At 35.2% G+C, this 23842-nt stretch overlaps 1 protein-coding gene and 1 non-coding gene across 3 annotated transcripts; both read right to left on the bottom strand.

Moving 5' to 3' along the window:
* Window positions 1–3247: 3247 nt before the first annotated feature.
* Window positions 3248–8764, bottom strand: LOC122316844 (serine hydroxymethyltransferase, mitochondrial). 2 transcript variants are annotated; one of them, XM_043133663.1, is made up of 16 exons: window positions 8504–8755; window positions 8329–8379; window positions 8136–8222; window positions 7700–7821; window positions 7483–7559; window positions 7050–7174; window positions 6439–6531; window positions 6234–6326; window positions 5920–6117; window positions 5697–5801; window positions 5010–5075; window positions 4812–4889; window positions 4438–4549; window positions 4246–4356; window positions 3961–4128; window positions 3248–3448 (listed from the first exon to the last, which is right to left on the bottom strand). In XM_043133663.1, the coding sequence occupies exons 1-15, from the start codon at window positions 8591–8593 to the stop codon at window positions 3983–3985; spliced, it is 1554 nt and encodes a 517-aa protein (XP_042989597.1). In that variant the 5' UTR covers window positions 8594–8755; the 3' UTR covers window positions 3248–3448; window positions 3961–3982. The 2 variants fall into 2 exon arrangements, with proteins under 2 accessions (XP_042989597.1, XP_042989596.1); XM_043133662.1 differs by having other exon boundaries at window positions 4246–4549; window positions 8504–8764.
* Window positions 8765–9191: 427 nt separating this feature from the next.
* On the bottom strand, window positions 9192–9265 carry TRNAN-GUU. Its single transcript has one exon. It is a non-coding gene; the product is annotated as a tRNA-Asn (tRNA).
* Between the last annotated feature and the right edge of the window lie 14577 nt (window positions 9266–23842).

Consider the following 23842-nt stretch of genomic DNA (forward strand, 5'->3'; position numbering starts at 1 on the left):
AGTGCATTAAGGTTTTAATGTCCAAACTTTTGATTGCATAAGGTAGTTTCATCATTTTTAACCACAAGAGCCTTCAGGTATTGCCAATAGATAGGAAAATTTCTCCCATTTCCCATCTTCACTTTAGCCACCACATGATTGTTGTTCTTTATATCATAAATAGTGCACTGATCATCTTCAAAGTGAAGGGAGTATCCGTTTTCCATCATCAGTCCAACACTTAGTAGACTTTGATCAAGGCTTGGAACTAACAACACATCATTTATAAATCTGGTTCCCCCTTTTGGTTTCCAAAGCTATTGTGCCTTTCCCTCTTACCTCCACCAGGTTACCATTTCCAAGTTTCATTTTTACCTTAACAGAAGTATCAATACGAGAAAATAGACTTGAAATTGGTGTCGTGCGGTTGCTATAGTAACTATCGAGAAACTATTCCCTTTTTTGTCCAGCAGCCACTTGACAAGCATAAAGCAATTGCTCTTCCTTATCCTCTGTGAAATTTACTTGTTGATTATTGTCTTTAAACCTGCAATCCTTTTCTTCATGGCCAAACTTTTTGCAATTTGTACACTGAGGTTTACCATGATGAAAGCAATTTTTCTCCAAGTGATTAGTTTTCTTGCAAATACCACAAGGTTGAAAATGACCTTTTGTAGCATACTTTTTCTTATGACTCTCTCCATCTTTTGCCTTGCCCTTATACCCCTTTTTGAAATCCTTTTGCTTTCGATTCTTTAGATTGACTTTCAACTGAAATGCATTTTCAAGAGTAGCTTCATTCCTCCTATCAAGCCTTTGTTCGTGTGCTTGCAAAAAACCCATCAGTTCAGTAACTGAAAGTGTAGAGAGATCCCGAGATTCTTCAATGGCAGCAACCATCGAGTCATATTTCTCAGTTAAACTAATGAGAATCTTTTGTATGATTCTCTTATCAGTTATGGCCTCTCCATAAGCCCTCATTTGATTAACTACTTCAATGAGTTTTGAGCAATACTCTTTGGCAGTTTCAGAATCTTTCATTTAGAGATTCTCCAACTCCCTTCTCAACCCTTGAAACTTAACAGTTTTAACTTGCTATTTCTTGGAAACTCAAGTTGTGAAATTTCCCAAGCGTGTTTAGAAGTTGTAGCTCTCATTAGTCTTGGAAATATAGATTCACTTACAGTTTGTTGCAGAGTAAATAATGCCTCTGCATCCTTCTGTTTTTCCAGCTTGACTTGACTTGAAACTGAACCACCACTACTTGAGCTTTCACTGGCTGTTGGAACTCTAGACTCGATGACATCCCATAGATCAAAAGACAAGAAAAAAGTCTTCATTTTTATGCTCCAGTAGTCATAATTTTCACCAAAAAAATTAGGAATTGATGTGGTTGAACCAAGGGTAGCCATTTTTCCCAAGATAATCGAAACGTGGCTCTGATGCCAATTATTGGTTTTAGAAATTAGATTAAGGAAAATAATGAAACCAGAGGAGAAAAACATGAGAGAACTTCAACCAACAATTGTTTGATTGATAGTTTACAATTCACCAAAATACATCTTATATGCCATCTTGAGAATAACAATTAATAACATATTGTTCCAAAGCAGAGAAATAAATCAGATGACTAATTATAGCAGAAACCAAATATAGCTTATATAGAAAACTGCATCAGTCTTCAATAAACAACGTTCATTTCAATGGCTAGTACTGCATAAGGTACTGCATCACCCAGATATATGTCGGTGGAACTGGGATCAAATCCAGTTATTTGAAAATAAACTGAATAAACAGTACTGGAAAGCAGCAGAAGGAAGAAGAAAAGAGGTAACATGATTACTATGTCATAAGATCGGAGGAGCTGAGGCTACGGCTTGAAAGGTGTGGAGAGAGAGAGAGAGAGAGAGAGAGAGAGCGAACAAGTTTGGAAGTTGCGAACAAGTTGGAGAGGCATGAATGTGTGGAAGTTGCATCTGAACTTAAAGAGTTAATATTTCAACGCTGCTCAAGTTTCAACCACCAGTATGCAGTAATTATATCTGGTGGAGTTTATTCAAAATAAAATATAGAAGGAATTAAAGACTTTATGCAGCTCCCTAGCCGGCACATTATCAGCAACGCGCGCATGCAGTTTCACTTGCACCCATACCAGGTACATAGACAAGTTAATATGGCGAGGTGAAAGACTTTATGCAGCTCCCCAGTCGGAACAAAGGCGTCAGCGGACTGATGCCGAATATAAAACAAAGCAATTATGGTCTCATTTCATCCATATGTCATCAAATTGGCATCTCCTTCATATATAAAAGTAATTATGGTCTCATTTCATCCATATGCCATCAATCTGGCATCTCCTTCATATATAACTTAGACAGCCAATAGTTCTCAAATGACTTGCAGTTTCTTAAAAATGAATTAACGACAGTTTGAAGGCGAAACAGTCAGAGACAGACCGTGTGCGGGATCGACAACTAGCAAGAGAAAGAAAATTGGAAAGGTTCCACGGTAACAATATTATATATATATATATATGCGTGTGTGTGTGTGTTAGTTGCAGTGATCGGGTGATTAATTTGATATATCTGATTATGAATTTATATACAAAGACTGAAGTCAATGGTTATTTAGTTCTATTTTACTTTTTATTTTGTTTATGACTTTATTGTGTTAAGTTGTTTAAACATCATTTTTTTCGATTGTTATTATTATTTTCTGATAAACAGTAAACTTTCATTGATAAAATCAGATTACAAGTGAAATATTAGTTTTAATGAAATATAGGTAAATGAAACAAGACAAAATGTTATAGACGAAAGGAGATAACATAACGATATGTATGAGACAGGTAATGAAGTGATAATATATAAATGGTAAATAAAGTGCAAGAGGCAGGCAATAAAGGATGGAAGTAATAATGAACAAAATGATAACTGATGAGAAGTTCAAGAGATGAGTAATGAAGTTGATGAAGATAAGAACTATATAGGGAAGTTGATGAATGAGATCCTACATTGTTTGGGAGGGAGAAGTTCTTGTCTTTTATAATGATTCGATAATTTCAATAAACTCCAATTATACTGCTGATTGATCCTTTTAAAGTATGGGTCCATGTGACTTGGATTTGTTCCAGCCTTAATAAAATCGTTTCCAGTGAAGTATTGTACAAGCTGCTTACAAATGGTTCCATTGGCCATTTTCAGTTGTAAAGGCAATTTCTCAATGGTGGCAGAGCATTACCAGCATCTGCCTTGCTGAATACAGCATAGGGATAAAGTAGTTGCATTTCTTCAGATCAAGGCAAGTTTATTACATTGCAAAGCCTCAGTTAATATGAATATATACATTCATCAAGGTCCAAATCAAGGTTTGATTGATTATACAATAAAATCTTTAACTACACATCCTTGACATAAGGCCCTTCTCTTTTCCCAACTTGGAAAACTAACTTGATTTTTGCTCACAGTTCCTGTTCCCAAAGGAAAAAAAAGGACTGATTAGCTCATTTGCTTTCCAATGTACAGATCATTCTTTCTTTGGATTTAATGAAAAAAGTTCTACTACATGTCTGTTCTATAGAATACATGATGCTTTGAAGCCCAAAGGAATATTTGACATTAAGATGATTTTTTTGCAGAGTATCCTCTTCCGACTTGCAATTGTTCTATACACATTCACCCAAAGGGTCTATGCACGCATCAGATAAAGAAATTAAGCAACAAAAAATTTAATACTGTGCTCCTTGATGGAACCAAGAAGTTGCTGCAAAGAACTCTCAAGGGGGACAATGGAGGTCAAACTTGATAATCAATCAGTTGTCAGATATGAAATTCTTTGATATTCAAGCTTTGAAAATTTTGTCTTGATAGCTTCTTCTTTATGATAAAAAAGTAGAAAACAAATAAAAGGATTTAACCCCTAACAAAATTAGCCTCATCACCACAAATGCAAGACTCCAGTGAGATCCAGGTTATAACTAACCTTCCAGAACAGAAATTCTTTCTCATTTCTTGTACTTCATTGTTTCTTTCTCAAACCCTATTGTAGGAAACTGCTTTGCATACTCCTCAACATCATGTCGGAGCTTAGCAATTCCAGACTGAAAGTGAGAAGACTGCATTGTGGCCAAGAAGTCCTTCAACTTTGTTCCTGGTATACACATCACAATTTACCCTGTATTAGCAGATTTGAGCAAATGGGCTTTCCCCATATAAAAAAAAATACTCCCAATGACAAGGAAATTACAAATATCAAAGATATAGGCACCTTGAGTTTCTGTCTTGATCTTCAAAGCCAACTTCACAGCAGAATCAAAGAATTCTGCTACCTTAGCAAAATCCTCCTCAACAAATCCCCTAGAAGTAAGAGCCGGAGTTCCTGAAGCGCACAAAAATTTATCAGGCTTAAATACTCCACAGAAATCAAATAAGAACTTTCTGATCAAGGAAAAGGCTTTACCCATCCTGATGCCACCAGGAACCATGGCAGAGACATCTCCAGGAACAGTGTTTTTGTTGGCTGCAATGTGAACGGATTCCAGCACCTTCTCAACCCTAGAGCCATCGATTCCCTGTAGAAAAAAGTTAATTAAGTCGTTCTAATTATTAATCTTACATATCAGAGAGAGCTAACATCTCTGACGCATTCTACTAGGACACCTGGTATTGTCTTTCAACCAGAACTCTTAACAGATTAATTTCGAAGTAGTTGCTTAAGATAAAGCACAAATAATTGGTAGAGTTGGGTGATTCGACAAGACAAAAACCGTATCATGGAAGGTTTTAAATTACAGTGAAGAGAAGAAAAACAAAACAAAAGGTGTTCCCTAGTACCTTGCTCTTCAAATTCACCAATACCAGGTGGTTATCGGTACCACCAGAAACAAGTTCATAGCCATTCTCAACGAGAGTCTGCATAAATGCCCAAGTTATTCAATGATTACAGTACTGGAAACAAATAAATTAGACATTTGATTGAAATTCCTAGAGTTCTACTCGACCCAAATTTGCTACATCTAACTAATCTTATACCTGTGCAAATTTTGAGCAATTGCTGAGAACTTGCTCTTGATAGGCTTTGTATTCTGAGGTTGTAGCCTGCGTCCAGACAACATTAAGAAGATAAAAAAAAATTGAAATTAGAAACATTGATGAGAGCCCAACTTAAAGGGCAAGCTGATTTTGGTAATTTGATATGAACATTCTTCATGGCTGTATTGGGGTTGGGAGGGATATGTTATGATCCATATATAGGTCATCTAAAAGGGCAGGCATATGGAGAGAAAATGGGGGTCAATCTTCAATAAAATGCTTCTGTGCACTGCCCTCTACACTATGCTTGTTCTTTTCATTTGGCATTTTCAATATCATTCTGTTGATATTGTAAATTATACCAAGGGCTTTGGGCAAAGCATAATTCATGCCATAATGACCTCAGGGACCAGAGCATGTATTAACTTATATTACTAATTAAGAAAGACCATTTACAATATGAAAAAAAGGAAAAATAAAAAGAATACTAGAAAATCTTTTACTTCTGATTTAATGTCTACTGTAGTCTGAGACAACCTTTTTGGGGGTGTGCTCACAATCCAACACAACAAGCCCCAATCCTAACTAAAATAGTCAGCAACACTGCCACAAACAATTGTAACAACAGCAATGATGATATAAATAATAGCTGAAAAATGATAACAATAATCTTATCAGCAGACAAACCTGTTTCAGTGCAACTGCTAAACCGGCAATTGTGTGGTTGTGCGGGCCACCTTGAAGTCCAGGAAATACTGCCTGATTTATTTTGTCTTCATAATCATACAATACCTACAGGAGAAATATAAAATCTTTAGCTATATCAAACAATCTCTCTCAATAGAAGTTCAAAAATGAGAACCAAAAACAAAAAAGCCACCAAAAAATGCTTAAAAACAGTTTCTCGAACCTCTTTCCCTTGTTTGTTGATCTCTTTTACCCCCTTTCTGAAGAAAATCATGGCACCACGTGGCCCACGAAGAGACTTGTGAGTTGTGGTGGTCACCACATCTGCATACTCGAAAGGTGATGGGATGACACCAGCTGCCACCAGCCCACTAATATGTGCCATATCTGCCAACAGGATTGCTTTCTGTTTGTCACACACCTGCCAAATGCTAAACAAATGTAACTTTGGATCCTCGAGAGCATCACATTGGCTGAAAACCATCTATACTGGTACATGATAACTTGTTACTAGATATCAAATTTAAAGGAGGTTACCTTGCGAATACGTGCATAATCGTACAGACGTGCATAAGCACTAGCACCAGCCACTATCAACTTTGGCCGGAAAAGTGTGGCACTTTTCTCCAACTGCAGTGTACATGCTTTTATGTCACACAAATCTTCTGCTTATACATAGATAGGGGATTTGAAATTTAAAAGGAAAAAATTAACGAAGGAGTTGAGCTGCAAAGCTAGCTACCTGGTCATAGTCAATATAGCCAGTGCTCTCATTCAATCTATATGGCATTGTCTCAAAAAATATAGACACTGCAGATATCTTTTTGGTGTCAGTCTGCATAATAGCAAAAGAGATGATGTAATTTCCATACGAGAAAACCAAAAAACAATGTTAGAAAGAAGAAGAGTTGATCAAAATTTGTTACAAGCCTTTTGGCTAGATCCACTTCAAAGTTCAAACCTTGACAAGATAAATGTCGTGGTCATCAATGGCATACACAAACGAGAAGTGCTAGGTTTACAATGAGATTACACAAAAAGTAAACTCACAAATTGATATGGCTAGGTATGATATAGTAAAAACTCCTTAAGAGTCTAATGCACCATAACAAGCCGCATCAATTTGTGAGATTATTTTAATGAAATTTCTTCGTGAACCAAACATTTCTCTATATGGATATGACAACTTCCCAGTTATGAAGAAATGTTATAGAAATGATGCCTACAGATCTTCAAGTTCAAAGGATATACAATCTAGTACTACTTGGGTAAACTCATGAGAGATTTATAAGGATGAGGACATGATGGATTTATAAGGATCAGGATTCAGGATAAAAGATGCGCTTTAAGTACCTGATAGCCATGAGAAAGATGCCCTCCGTGAGGAAGATCGAGTGCCATGATTCTCTCATGGGGTTTTAACAATGCCGTGTAAACCTGGAAATTAGCTGGAGACCCAGATAGAGGCTGCACGTTCACTGCAATGTCAAAGGTGATATGGAGTTTAGGAAAGCTTGGAAATGATCACGTTCTAATAACATTCAAACCCATTAGGCTAACAATGTCTAAGCAGATGAGAGGTTCTAGTTATGTCCACCAGGCTGACAAGGTTATACAGATATTCATAGGTAATCATGTACTTGATTGAGAGAGATTTTCGACAAATACTATGCACATATATGCGTTTTCAGCAAGAATCAACAGCCATCCTCAGATAAAAGAAAGAAACAGGGCAGTAAAGAAAAAATAGCTCCAGGTTCATTACCATACAAAAATACTTATTTACCTCCCCATTTTGCTGGATCCAATCGAAATGCTTCCAAAGCGCGCTTCTGGCATAAGGATTCTGCCATGTCAATGTACCTGAAAAGCGAGAGAGGGACGTCCATGCTCTGTATCAAAATTTAATCGCATGGTCTAGAAATACAAATGTAAAAGCCATGCTAATTGCAATAACATCCATGACAAGAATAGAAGAGTTCAAGAAGATCTAGTCGACTTACTCGTTTCCTCCATAGTATCTAGCACCAGGATATCCTTCACTGTATTTATTAGTCATGACAGATCCAACTGCTTGCATTACAGAGACAGAAGTGAAGTTCTCTGAGGGAATAAGTTCTAGCCCCTTTACCAACACAATAATGAATTCCAATAAGATATTATGTTACATAATAAACTGTGATTATACATGCATGCTATTGAGAAACCTGTAATGCTCAATGGAAGTGAAAATGTAATCATTTCTTGAATTGGAATTTAGCATACTTGACAACCATTTGAGCAAAAGTATGAGGCGTGGGCCAAGAACATTAACTACTTTGTTCATTTAATACTACTCTGTTCTCTGAGAATTAAACCATCCCATCCTAGTCAATCTAATTGACAATCTCCGACGAAAACAATTGCTTATTTTTTTTAAAAAAAAGGAGCAGGAGTCACCTTCCATTGTCTAGTTTTCTCAAGCTCTATAATGTCCGAAATCTCCGGATCCACAACCTCGAGGGGAGCATTCAATTGCTTCGGCCACTATTACAAAAAAAGAACGTTTATAACATATACGCACTCCCATGCACGCACACGCACAGAGAATACAGCAATATATATATAAAGAAAAGAAGATGAATTAGCTCACTGTGACACGGGTTTTCTCCTTCTCGTACACAGCCTCGTTAGGCAATGATGACTGAAACAGAAGAATACGAAAGATGATCATTTTTAAGCTAGTGTGGGAAAGGAACTATAACTGTAGGCAAGTAAAAAAAATGTGAAAAGGGACGAGAAGGAAAGAAAGAACAAACAGAGAGAACCATGTAATAGAGGGAACCGCCATTGAAGAGAGGTCGAACGGGCTTGTCAAGGGAAGAGGCAATCCTACGAAGCGCCATCGCCATTGCCATCTCTCTCTCTCTCTCTCTCTGTGTTTTGAAGAGAGGTCGAACGGGCTTGTCTAGGATATGTGGAAGATAGTCCTATATACGTAGTAGAATATTTCACAATTCTAAGTTTCTAACACGTAAATTCAACTCAAAATTTTTCATTTTTTAATGTTTAGAAATGTGGGGAGCAGAGATGCATGGATTGCACAAAAACCAGCCGTAAAAACGCTATCCGTTAGTTGCTATTTTGTTGGCCACAAAAGTGAGCCCCGAGGATATAACATGATAGGATGGAGATGTTTGAGAGACGAAGTTGGCCACCGAAGCAATTTTGTACTAGTTTCCAATACAAGACCTCGACCAACCTCAAAAGACTTATCTCTGTCATTTTCTTGGAGACGATTTGTTGCCATTAATTATGAGCATAGGCTCCACCTATTTCACAGCCCACTGGGCTGGTCCACAGATAGAAGGTGCCCCATGTGGGTCGTTAGGATGCAAGCTTTTGGGCTGTATCGGCTCAATTATAGATGAAAGGGAAAGACATGCACTAGCCCATGATAGAGATAATAGCCCATGGGCCCTGTAACAGGAGGTAGAAAAGAAATATAAAAACGAACGCTAGAAGGAGGGCTTGAACCTCCGACCTTGTGGTTAACAGCCACACGCTCTAACCAACTGAGCTATTCCAGCTTGGTGATAAAGTCTTCCTTTATTTATATCTTAGTAATGGTAAGTTTTGGTATGAAAACTCTCTCATAGCTGTATGATTTACCTTTACACAGTCTGAACATATCAGGGCATATTGTCTATGATAAAGCTATAAGGACCCACATCATTAATGATGTCACATAATGATAAAGAAGAAGGGGGGACAGGTAATTGATAGTTTGCAGAAGCATAAGATTTATGGCATCCGAGTGTTTGAAGAGTCAATGATACGAAAAGCATTTAACAAACGTAAAATTCCAATAACTTGAAATGATATTATTGTATGATGCTGATGCCACACTCATGTTATGAAGAGCATACTCATCAACTTTTATCAGACAGAACACTTGACTTCTCATCCAGTCTCTCAATGGAAATAGAAGAGTGGGACAGTGACTAATTACAAGGGATTTCCAAACAAAATCACCATAACAATGCTTTTCGACTTGTGCCAAGATATGGGTCATGATAATTAGTCCCTTCATAATTTACAGGTACAAATAATGTTAAAGGATCACAGATCAAGATGACACGGTCCAGAAGAAAAAGTACTCAATTCCCACTTTCTGAATAACATTGTCATGTCCCATAATGAAATCCTTCACTTAGCTGATCAAATATAGAATAATTCTACTTATCAGTTATCATCTCCACATATATACCACACACCATATTTATTTTAATTTTTTTTTTATTTTTTCTGTAACAAATATGTGGTGTATGGATAATAAATGGAATAATTCATTAGTTTAATAAGAATAAAATAAAATAAAAAATAATATTAAAATATATAAAATGTGTGGAGTGTACCTAGCATCAACCCTCTCAAAGATAAAAGATAAGACACGCTAGTAATGTTAGTGTTTTGGTTCCAGGCTAAGGATAAAGGAATCCAAGAAGGGTCAGAACAAGATAGGAAGCAAGACATTGATCAGTGGGTTCAAAACCCTAGGTTCTAAAATGGATCTGCATGTGCATGACATATTGCATGTCCTCCTCTTCATCTCTTTCCGTGCGAGATTTAAGAAACACGACAAGTAGCAAGACCCCACAAGCTTTGGCAGTACTACTTCTAATTCATTTTGCAGACTTTATATTTATGTGCTTTGTTCATTGTCTGTAAACTTCTCATATTGATCATGTTCACCTAAAACCATTTTATAAATTCATTGATGGTACGTACGTAGTTACATTGAATTTTTTAAAAAACGAATATATAATATGTCGATTATTATTCTATGCATTAAAATCCATTCACACTACATTTCAAGTACCAACGTTTGGTGATCTATATATAATTTATATAGTTGTTGGGACGTTATCATTTTGAGTTTCATTTATTGTCAGAATCTTTCAAATAGAGCTTCATTAGACAACTACTACGTATATAACCTTAATCGATCTTATTTAAGAAATAAAAACCGAGCTGTTCAATCAAGAAATCATCGTACTTTGCATGCATTGTCATTAGGTAGGAATGTTTCGGAATTTATAACATTATATCCATATATTATTAGTCTGTAAATTATATATTTATATATGAAAAGTGCTATTCATCATGATCTATTTAATTTGTCATAATCGTCCCGTCATAGTTTAATGTATGTGGTATATATTAAATGATTGGAAAAATATAATTTATCATTTATAGAAAATTCTATACACCATACTACCATCCTACTTGCATCTTATTAAATAAGATGTAACACATTTACTACCATTGAATGATCATTTATTGTATACTTTTTTATCATCAAATGGTAATAAATGCGCCACATCATATATAGTGAAATGCAAGTAGGATGGTGGTGTGATGTATATAATTTTCTATAAATGATTTGATACCACATACATTAAACTATGATGGAGGATTGTGACAAATTAAATAGATCATGCTGAATAGCACTTTTCATATATAAATATATATATATATATATTTATATATATATATATATATTTATATCTTTATATATATAAAGTGGCTATCTAACGGAATTTTATTGGTTTAATGGTTTTTATTGTTTTACCGTTAAAATAAATGCTATTAGTTGCATGAATCATAATAAAGTTAATTGCTTTCCTGCGTGATTTCGGTAATCACAGACCCATCCCTCTCTCTCTCCTTAAAAGTTCTTATTTTTTTAATCTATCTCTCCCCAATCACTTATGAAAAAAATTCATAATTATTAAAGTTCATGCAGTATGCATCGATCCTGGAACTCATGTATTGATGATCATTTATTTAATATATGTATTAGATATATATATATTATTATATATATATAAATTATAATTTATGTATAAATTTATATTATATATAAATTTATATATGTGATTTAAAATTTTTATTCATTCCTTATATAAACAAAGAAAAATTTAAAATAATTAGGTTTAAATCTATTTACCAACTACATTTACGAATACAATTATTTCAATAAAATATTATTTATTTATCAATTTAAATTCATTATGAAACATTAAAATCAAATAATAATATCTTATAAACACCTTATTATTTTATTTATTCATAAAAATTATATCATTTTTTAAAAATAATCACTTTATTAAACTAAGAAAAAGTGCTCTGCACAATTTTGGTTTACTTTTTTTTTTCACGTATTTGTTGTTTCCAGCCATACCCAGGAACACATGCATTAGTAAATAATAAGATTTTAATTCTAAATACGTTAAAACCGATTTAAGTCTATCTTACTATTTAATGTTAGAAATTATATATATATATATATATATTTTAAAAACATTATATTATTAATCAAAATTTTTTCCTTCGTAAAAGCAATACTAATTCTTAAAAATAATATTTCTATACATTGGGCGACACTGCCTGACTACTAGTATATATATAGGAGCCTTCGAGTTACAGATTTAGCTAATGGTACTAAACATTAGCTAGGACGTTATCAAAATCATCAAAGTAATAACTTCATTATTGTTGCTGAATTTATTAACGGAGAACTGTTTCTAGAGAGAGAACCTCTGACTTCTCTCTAGAAATCCAGCCAAAGCAGAACCAGCTCCCGGGGGGGGGGGGGGGGGGGGGAGGGAATGAGGTTTCGGCTCCATCCTCCTTTCCTTCCCTCCCTTCTCTTTCTTTTTCTTTTTTAGTGGCTGTTTATTTAGGTTTGTTTTAGAGTTGTTTTAAACTCTTGTTTTTGGTTTTTGGATAAGCTCTCGGTGAAGGTCTGAAGAGGGGAGCTATATCGCCGTGACTCTTACGCCAAGGCCTTGCCTCGGCTTACCCCAAAACCCCTCTCTCCGGTCGTATATGGCGACGTGTTGTCGTTGAGCGGTGCGAAAGCGTGGGCTGACCTGGCAGAGAGGATTCGGTGGTTAGAGGTTTGGCCTCAGGTCCTTTGGGGTGAGGGGCCTGGCGGTGGCTCTTGCGGACGTTTTGGCAGTTACTCTATTTTCAGGTTTTAATAAAGACGACGTGGGCTGGCTGTGGAGTGCAGAAGGCCGCTAGCGTGGTTGTTGGTGCTGCTGGAACGTGGGGAGGTACCGCCAGGGCGTGACTGAGCAGAAAGATCTTAGGGCGCGGCGTGGAGGATGCGGCGTGGGCTGTCCTCAAAACCTGCTTTGATGAGCGCATTGCAGGGCTGGCTAGGAGCCAGGCGGGGGAAGATGCAGAGGCTAGAAGGGATGAAGATGGGAGACGGCGGCAGGGTGATGAGTTAAAACCCTAACGGGTTGGGCCCCCATGTACCTACAGGCTGGGCCTATGTGCTTTACAGGCCTTTATCAGTTTTTTGTTTTTGTAGTTAGTCTGTTTTAGTTTTATAAATAATAAAAATAGGCTAGTGTCCCACTCCTCTTTTGGAGGAAGGTGGGTGTTTGTCCTACTCCTCTTTTGGAGGAAGGTAGGTGTTAATACTCTTCCTTCTTGGGAGGAGAGAGTGTGGTTGTACTCCTCCTCCTGGGACGGATGGAGCGTGAGTGTACCTCTCTTCTTCGGAAGAAAGGTTATTTTAGCTCTGATTTGATAGAGCGCTTTCTCTTTTGACTGCTGTCAGGAGAGAAGGTGTAGAAGTTTAGACAATGTCTGTCACAAAGAAATTTGTTGGCGGGGAAACTCTTAAGCAGTTACGTTAGTTGACTTATAGTCTGGTTCTCCTGTATTGATAAGTTACAGTTGTAACTTCATTTATGAATGAATATAATGAAGCATATTTCCATAAAAAAAAAAAAAGTAATAACTTCATTAATCAAGCCAATTATAAGCTCTAAACAGTACTACATGCAGGAGTAAATCTTGATATGTATCTTACTGTAATCAATCAATAAAATGTTGCAGAACTTAGGATTTATCACCAAATTCTATGGAATAATAACTAGGGCCAAAGCAAGTTGACTGATTAACTGAGCTCACATTAACAGTCAATTAATCTTAAAGGGTTGGCCCAAAAACAAAGCCTTCAAGGTTTAAGGCTTTGTTTTTGGAATATTACTCCCCTCAATGTTTAAGGTTCAATATCTCATGGGTGCAAATAATTCTTTAGGTTGAGCCACACCTCTTGGTGAAAAATTAGAAATTTAACGAGTACTATGTCCGGAAAGTTTTGACAATACGGCACACGAGATCAAAATTTACTTTGCAAGGATAGATTCGAAGGACCTTGTGTTAGAGAAGATACCCGACATAATAAAAAAAAATACATTAACAGTCGGTGATGAAATCTATGCATGGAAGCTGATATAATTTGGAAGATCTAGAATAGTGATGTCTGTCTGTCATATATATCTGTCATTTTAACTCTTACCGGGATGACGAAGTTGCATCCGAGTAAAATGACAATGGCCGACATGGGTAAGCCCACAAAAGTTGTACAGAAAGGGATTCACAACGTATATGCTTTGGTTCCTATAAGAGAAATGCATCGATCCTCTTCTCACTTGCACATGTAGCTGGCTAGGCAGCACAGCAGCAGCAAGTACTGGTTTAATTAAATCAAGACTTTGGTGTTGAACTTAATGGAGACGCATCTCGTCCACCGGCGATCCTCATGGGTCTCTGGGTGCATGATGTCACCGTCGTGCTTTCCGGTGTCGGAAGAAATGGGGTACTTTAGCATCCATAGCAGCAGACACAGCAGAAGAAGCTGGAGATGGAGAAAACTTTTGAGGAGGTTTCTTAGAGACAGTACTAAGCACTTATATGGTCCAAGACCTTCGTCTTTCCACTATGATGCTGTCAGCTATGCCCAGAATTTTGATGAGGGTTTTCGAAATGATCAAGTGCCTGGATGCCATTCCATAGAGTTTCATCAACATGTTAGCTAGATGGGAGTTCAATGAGTTGAAATGATGTTGGGGTTAGCTTGCAACTTTAGAATTTGTTCATAAGTTGTCGAATCTTTTTAGATCTGCTGCAGTTGCATTTCAATGTAAAGTACTCAAACTTTGCTTCTATCGTAATTTATGATCCATCCATTACAACTCTTGCGGCTATTCTTCTTTCAGATTTATTTATTTTTTCTTAGCATATTCTGGTTAGAACTGATTAGAACTGACGCCGTCTTCTGGTTCATTATAAATTTCTGATGAATAAGACCTTTGTGTTAAATTATCTTTTTCGGGACTTCTATGGCTTAAAAAAATTAAGGGGGAAAAAAAATGAAAAACAATAATCTTCGGCCACTTGGCAATTATTGGACTTATGTTCATGTAACTAGCTAGTGGCCTAGCCGCCTATGCTTTTTTTTTTCCCCGGATATATGCAAATTATATCAATAAATTAGAGAAGGAAAATGCTAGATCCCCTCCGCTCCCCGTGATTTTTTTTTCTTAATGATTAAATTTTTTTTAATATTATTATGAATTTTTTTATTTTTAAAAATATATTTAAAAGTATTAAAAAATATGTAAAAAAAAAAAAAAAAATTCCTAAGCCTAGCGAGAGTCCCACTGGGGCTCTAGAAGGGTGCATTAGAGAAAGACAAAAGTTGGGGGTGAAAAATCAAAACAGTCAAGTACTTATCTTAATTGTCCAAAACTATGAGCCAAAAGCTCAAAACAATTAGTTATCGTGAATATAGACGAGTTAACAAATAACAATGATGCGGAAAGCATAGAAAGCACGATCCAATAGTGAAGCTGAAATCCACCAGAGTGTTCTGAGTGTTTGTTTCATATCAACATTAAATTTATTTCCTGTGCCCTCAATAGTGCCCTTTTCTAATGATTCTTCGACTAGTGATTCTTCATCGTTAGATCATTCCATCTCTATTCCTTCTAATACTGAAATTCCACCTATGACTTTCCCAATAATTTCTCACACCTCTTGAAGATCCACTAGAATCAAAAGAGTCCCTGTTACTTGCAGAATTTTCACCGTGGCTCTTCTTCATCTGCTCACTCTTCATTAGATCCTTTATCAAGTTCTTCATCTTGTTCTTCTCTATCACACACCAAATATGATATCTCACATTTTCTTTCTTATGCTCGCCTTTCTTCTGCTTATAAATCTTCCGCCTTGTCCATCATTGCTGATACTGAACTTGAGTTCTATCATCAATCAATCAAGCACCCTCATTGGAGATATGCTATGACTACTGAGATTACAACCTTGGAAAAAATAATACATGAACTGTTACTTCACTACATCCTGATAAAAGATTCATAGGTTGTAAATGGGTCTACAAAATTAAGTATTGTGTTGATGATTTCATAGAGCGTTACAAGGCAAGATTGGACGTTGTTAAGGATTATACCTAAACATTCCTAGCTATTGTTGTTGTCAAAGGTCGGCATCTTACCCAACTAGATGTTGGCATCTGAAGAAGTATACATGAAGTTGCATCCTGGTTTTCATGTTTGGGGGGGGGGGGGTCCAAGGTTTGCAAGCTCATCAAATCTCTTTATAGTATGAAACAATCTTCCAGATAGTGATTTTCTAAGTTCTCAACTTCTATTTTTGACTCGGGTTTTGTACAATCCAAAGTTGACTATTCTCTCTTTACCAAGTCCATGGGTTCCTCTTTCATTGCACTTCTTGTTTATATTGATAATATTTTTAAAGCTAGTAATAATGTAAATTTTGTAGAGCACTTGAAATCCTTGCTTAATGATAAGTTCAAGCATAATGACCTTGGTTAGTTCAAATATTTTCTTAGATTAGAAGTGGCTAGATCTCCTGCATGCCTTTATGCCAAAGAAATTATTCTTTAGAAATTCTTCAAGATGCTGGTTTCCTTGCATCTAAACCAGCATCTTTTCCAATGGAGCAGAATATCAAATTAGGTAAAGAAGAAGGAGATTTGCTCCCTGATGTTACTGTCTATTGTAGACCTATTGAGAGATTTCTTTACCTTACATTGACATGACTAGATCTATCTTACTCTGTGCATAGGCTCAATTAGTACATGGCTCAACCGACGCAACCTTATCTCATAGCAGCTTATAGAGTTTTGCAATATATTAAGAGTACTCTTGGTCATGGTCTCTTCTTTCCAACTGCTAACTCCTTGTACCTTAAAGCCTATGCAAATTCATATTGGGCTTATTGCCCTGACAAGCATTGTTCTACTAGTGGTTATTGTGTATTTCTTGGGGATTCTTTTGTGTTTTGGAAGACCAAGAAACAAGCCACTATTTCACGTTCTTCAGCAGAAACTGAATATCGCTTGATGTCGTCCATTACTTGTGAAATTATCTAGTTTCTTACTCTTTTTTCTGATTTCAGTATACCACATCCTAACAATGTTCAACTATTTTGTGATAGTCAGGCTGTTTTACACATTATTGCCAATCATGTTTTTCATGAATGGACAAAGCATATTGAACTGGACTGGCACTTCATCTGTGACAAAATCCAAGCTGGGATCATCAAGAATTTTCATCTGGCTTCACATCACCAACTTGCTGATGTTTTAACCAAACCTCTTGGTCATCAATGGTTTCACAATTTAATCATCAAGATGGGAGTGCATTCTATCTACTCCCCATCTTGAAGGGGGTATCACATATAGATTTTATATTTTTAGTCCATGTGTCATGCATTTTGTAGTGTTTTATTTGTATAGTGTATTTATAATGTTTTATTTGTACAGAGTATAAATACTACTCTTATATTTCACTTGTAATATTCGGTCACTATTCAATTTCAGATCAATAATATTTTTGGCCATTTTCTCTCCCAAACCTTTAAGACCCTTCTTCTTCTAGGGCTCTTTCTTTTCCATTTCCTCTAGGGTTTCATTGCTACATGGTATCAGACATTTTGCTTCCATGGTGCCGAGTCAAAAATTGGTTTTTGAGGACTCCGCGAGTCCATTCTTCCTCCATCCTATGACACTCTCGGTATTTTTCTTGTTACCCAGCCACTCATCAACGACAACTATCACATTTGGTGCCGTTCCATGGCCATGGCCTTATCGGCGAAGAATAAGCTCGGCTTTGTCAATGGTTCCATCTTTAAACCCTTGGAATTGAATGATCCTATTCTCTCTCTGTGGCTTCGCTGCAATAATATGGTGATATCCTAGCTTTTAGACTTTGTTTCTCCTAATATCTCTGCTAGCATTTTGTATATCACTATTGTGCATGAGATTTGGTTAGATTTGAAGGAACGTTTTTGTCAAAAAAATGATTCTTGTATTTTTCAGTTACGAAAGTACTCTATTTCTGCCCTCTCTCAAGGGAAACTCTCTATAAGTACTTACTTTACTTGCCTAAAAATTTTTTGGGACGAGTTAGCAAATTACAAGCATGTTCCTGCTTGTTCTTGTGGAGCAATGCGTACCTAGAATTATTATGTTCAGTGAAAGCATGTTTTACAATTTTGAATGGGATTGAATGAGTCATTTGCCTATGCTCATAGATATTGCTTATGGAGCCTTTGCCTCCTCTTAGTAAAGTCTTTTTACTTGTTTTACAAGAAGATCAACAATAACGATAAATTTTTGTTGTGCCTCTTTAAAATGTTGATTCACATGTGTTCATTTCTAAAAGTGATGGCGCTAGATCTGTTAAATCATTCTCTAATAAGGAAATACAAGTATGTAAATATTGTGAAATCATTGGTCATGTGATTGAAAATTATTATAAATTGCATGGTTTTCTATTGGACTACAAACCAAAGCTAAAGCAACAGTCTCTGGCCAATCAGGTTGTTCTTAATGACAACTATTTCTCGTCTGTTTCTCCTTTCTCTTTGAATGAGGCTTAGTATCAACATTTATTGTCCTTGCTTCATCCTCCAAATCCTTTTGATGAATCTTCTCATGCTATTAATACAGTAACTTCGAATTCATCATTTTCTGATACATTTTTTTTCTCACAATAACATTCATTATGTTTTCTCTTCCAGTTAATCCACTGTTTTTTTATTCCAAGTTTTGGACTCTTGACATGGGAGCCATAGATCATATGGTCCATTTTATTGATTATTTTACCTCCATTACTAGTAATGTACACTCTTTTGTTAAGTTTCCAAATAGTTAATCTGTGTCTGTTACACATATTGGCTCTATTCGACTTTCTGAACATCTCATTTTAAGTGATGTTCTCTGTGTACCTTCCTTTACATTCAAGTTAGTTTCTATTAGCAAACTTACTGAGTCACTCACTTGTTGTTTTTTGTTTTATTCTGACCTATATTTCATTCAGGACCTGATTCATTAGAGGTTGATTGGAGTGTGTAGACAATAAGGAGGCCTTTATATACTGCAGCAACCAGGCTCTTCTTTTTCTAAAACTCTTCTTTGTTTTTTTTTACTGCTTCACATAATGCCTATTGTGACGCCCCCAAATTTCGTTTGGGATCGGACGGACATTTGAAGCGTCGAGACATGCAACATAAGGTTACCTGCCCCCGTTCATGACATATAAGATGCAATATTCCTAACATGCATCTAACAATATGCAATATTCGCAGCGGATAAATTTTTTCTTTAGCAATACTATGCACCAAATTGAAAATATCCCAAATGCTTAAAACATATTTCATACATAAAAATCCATTGAACAACTAAGATCACAACACTAGTCCAAAATGGTTATGATCCAAAAAGTACTAGAGATGCAACTCAATCGTACAAGTAGTAATTTACGTTAATTACTATATTAACATTTATGTCGCACCGTCGCTTAGTCAACTGTGTCTAGTTGATCAGCTCCTGATTCTCCTTCAGGTCCTGTAACAAGATCTACCATTCGGGGAGAATGGTAGTTGGGACTATCAAAGTGAGATTTGATTACAAATCTCAGTAAGTTAACAAAAAACTTCCACACAAGCTAATAATGCATGGATGACAGTAAAAGCATAAATGCATAATCAAATTCATAAGTAATTAAAGCATAACTTGGCGTGCAACATAGCATAATTGACATAACTTAAATTGAAACATGAACTGAACTTGACTTGACATGAGCTTGATCTGAAACTTGACTTAGCATGAACTTGCTTTGAAACTTGAATTAACATGAAAAATACATACTCCACAGTTGTTGTGGCCCCATGTATTCTACGTGTAAATACATACTCCACAGTTGTTGTGGCCCCATGTATTCTACACAAACTTGACTTAACATGAAAAATACATACTCCACAGTTGTTGTGGCCCCATGTATTCTACGTGTAAATACACACTCTACAGTTGTTGTAGCCCCATGTATTCTACACAAACTTGACTTAACATGAAAAATACATAATCCACAGTTGTTGTGGCCCCATTTATTCTACGTGTAAATACATACTCCACAGTTGTTGTGGCCCCATGTATTCTACGGAAACTTATTCTTTAACTGCTTAAATACATACTCCACAGTTGTTGTGGCCCCATGTATTCTACGTGTCACAATTGTTGTGTCTCACGTAGTGTACGCACCACAATTGCTGTGACCCCATACATAAGTAATCAAGATGAAACGTGACTGGAATACGAAATGACTGAAGCCTTGACGTAACATAACATGACTTGAACATAACTTGAAATACATGACCAACTTTAGATAGAAACATTTCGTAACATGGCATAACATATAATAGACAACATATTTAACATGACATACTTGCAACAGTGAATATTACATGACTTGACATACATGTAATAGATGACATACTTAGCATGATGTACTTGTAAGGTACAGTAACACATGACAGAATATATTAAGTAACAGATAAAAATTGATGACAGAATAAATTTTGTATAATAGACAATTATGTGATAACTTGGCATGGCATGACATATATGATAACACACATACATACACTGCAGTTCCTTTACTTAGAACACATATACAGTAGACTGCTAGTAAGTTAAAAGCTAACTTACCTCGATCTCCGCGTTTCTTATAAAACTTCAAGTGCGATTACGAGGAACTGTAATTAATGATTCTAAAAGTTAGAACTAAATCACTAATAATTTGAGATATGGAAAATACTAACTTAAAGAGTAAAATTTTCATTTTACTCTCTACATGTGAGAAAATGACCGTTTTACCCATAACTTAAAGATTTTGCATACTAATTCCAAAAGTTTCCAAAATTTACATTCCTCATGTAAATTTTGTCCTAAACTTAAATATCAACTCAGAAAAATTTAAAACAAAACACAACTATGAAGAACACACTATGGCCGAAACATCCATAGGCCATTTCCCTTGATTTTTGTTGCAATTCCTTCTAACTTCAAAACTCATGCTTAAACCAAAATTTTGCAACAAACATCTTCCAATCCTAAGTTTAAAACCATACTTAAAACATCCATTTAGAAAAAGCTAATAATTAACACCAAACTTTTTTTGTAAAAAGATCCAAGCACTTGAATCACAAGTTTTGACCTTATATCAAAACATCTCCAAGAATTTCAAAAATCAAATCTTACTTCTAACATATTCATAATATCATCCTAACATCAACCATGCTTTAAATCATCAAACTAAAGTCACCAAAATCACAAAATAACATTTGGAGTTTTTGGTTTTACACTTAATCCAAAAATAGAAACTTTTTCCTCAACTAGTTTTGATAAATCTCTTGATCTATGACTTATAAATATATGATCTTCAAACCAAACCATCACATGGTTTAAAAAGATGTCTTAAAACATATATAAGCTTCTAATTCAAGATCACATGGTTAGAAATTAACCAAAACATAAATTTAGCCAAGAATATCCACACTTTGGCTTATTTGAATATCTCTTTGCATAAAATTTCATCTTTTTGAAACTAACACCAAATATCTTCAAAATAATAATATAACATGTATATAAGATGTTTAGGATCTTCCAATAAAATTATCAAAGTCATTGGAATAGGTTTAGACTACCAAAGAGTTAAACTTTCTCAAAACAGAAATTGTTTTTCTTCTTCTAGTTTCTAAGTTTCTAAATCTAAGAAAATCTTTCATCAAAACTTTTAATCATGCAAAAATCCTCAACCAATAGTCACATATACATGTTAACAATACTCCATAAAAATTTTGGATCAATATCTATCCATTAGCTTGGTCAAAAACTCCAAACTATAACATATTCTCCAGTTTATCTCCCAGAATGACCTTTCTATAGTTTACACAATATTTGACTGACCAAATGATCTTCAAATGGGGAAAATAAGATATCCATGTAAACTAGACTAAAAAAAGAACAACTTATATGAAGGAGACTTTATGATAAAATACTTACAAAAGCTTCGAAATGGGTGTGCAAAAGACCTCCTAAAAGCTGTCCGAGAGAGAGTGTTTGATATTCTTTCAATGGAAAGTGTAAATGAAGATAATTTCGTGGGGAGAGGTGGCTGGAGATACTTATGGATGAGATATGGAAGAGATGACGCTGGAGTTGAGAGTTGAGTGTAGTTTTCTCCTACCCAAAATATCTATAAAAGATTATCTCATAATATTCTATCCAATAGTATCTACAAAAAATCAACTTAAGATATTTTTATCTAATAATATCTATAAAAATCAACTCAAAATATTTTTACCTAATAATATTCATGAAAATTATCTCAAGATATTTTTTTTTATCCAATAATATCTACAGTTTTGAACAGACGTTTTGTCCGAAAATATGAAAAAATGTTATTGCGTCATAAGACTTTAAATAACCATCCGAGTCTAATGGCACAAACCATAATACATTTTGACACTTCTAACTATCTCCAATAATCAAAAACACACTTCTGATACCATAATAAATAATAACACTAACTATGTAGTTAGACAAAAACCTATACGATTAATGGATTCGTGAAAACTTATGGGGTTTTCACGAGGTTCCTAAAGTTAATAGAAATTTCACAATAGAATTTCTAGCAGGCTGTTACACCTATTTTCTTAATCATATGCCTATACATATTTGTTCTGCATGATCCAAATGCTCACTGTTTGACGTTAAAAGGGCATAATAGACTAGGTTATCCTTCTAATTCAAGGATGTTGTTTGTGAATAAATTTGTTCCAAATTTGATTGTCCCACATGATCCATGTATGATTTGTCCCTTAGCTAAAAAAAAAAAAAAAAAAAAAAAAATCTCCCTTCTCTTGAATTGCTCATCTATCTGATGCTCCATTTGATCTTGTACATTGTGGTGTTTGGGGACCATATTCTGTTTCTACTGTTGAAGGTTACATATATTTTTTGACTATTGTTGATGATTCATCTCGTGCCACATGGGTTTATCTTATTAAAAATAAATCTGAGGTGCCTTTTCTCATTAATTTTTTTTTTCAAGATGATCAAAACTCAATTTCATAAAATAAAAACATCTCACATTGATTATGGTGCAAAATTTTCACTTTCTTACTGTTTAAATTTCAAAGGCATTATACAACAACACAACTGTGTTGAAAATCTACAACATCATTCTATTGTGGAGAGATAACATCAGCACATATTTAATGTAGCTTGAGCCTTAATGTTTCAATCTCACCTGCTATTTAATTTTGGGATGATGCTATTTTAATAGTTACCTACATTATTAATAGGTTATCTACTCCTATCTTAAACCATAAGTCTCCTTTTGAGATTTTGTTTAAGTCATCTCCTTCTTATAATCAATTAAGGACATTTGGTTGCTTATATTTTTCTTCAACTCTACAAAGATCTCGGACCATATTTGATCCTAAAGCTCGTGCTTGTGTTTTCCTTGAATATTCTTTCGTAATCAAAGGATCTTATAAACTTCTTGATCCCAAAACAAATAAGTGTTTTAACTCTAGACATGTTGTTTTTCATGAACATGTTTTTCCTTGTGCATCTTCAACACTAATGGTTTGTTTCTTGTGCATTCAACAGTGCCCTTTTCTAATGACTCTTCTAATGATCGTTCATCATTAGATCATTCCATCTCTATTCCTTCTAATACTGAAATTCCACCTGTGACTTCCCCAATAATTTCTCATACCCCTCAAAGATCCACTAGAATCAGAAGAGTCCCTAGATACTTGCAAAATTTTCACAATAACTCTTCTTTATCTGCACACTCTTCATTAGATCCTGTACCAAGTTTCCTCTTCTTCTTCTCTATTACACAACAAATATGATATCTCACATTTTCTTTCTTATGCTCGCTTTTCTTATGCTCATAAATCTT

Source organism: Carya illinoinensis, chromosome 7 (assembly GCF_018687715.1).
Source record: "Carya illinoinensis cultivar Pawnee chromosome 7, C.illinoinensisPawnee_v1, whole genome shotgun sequence".
In the NCBI taxonomy this organism is placed as follows: Eukaryota; Viridiplantae; Streptophyta; class Magnoliopsida; order Fagales; family Juglandaceae; genus Carya; species Carya illinoinensis.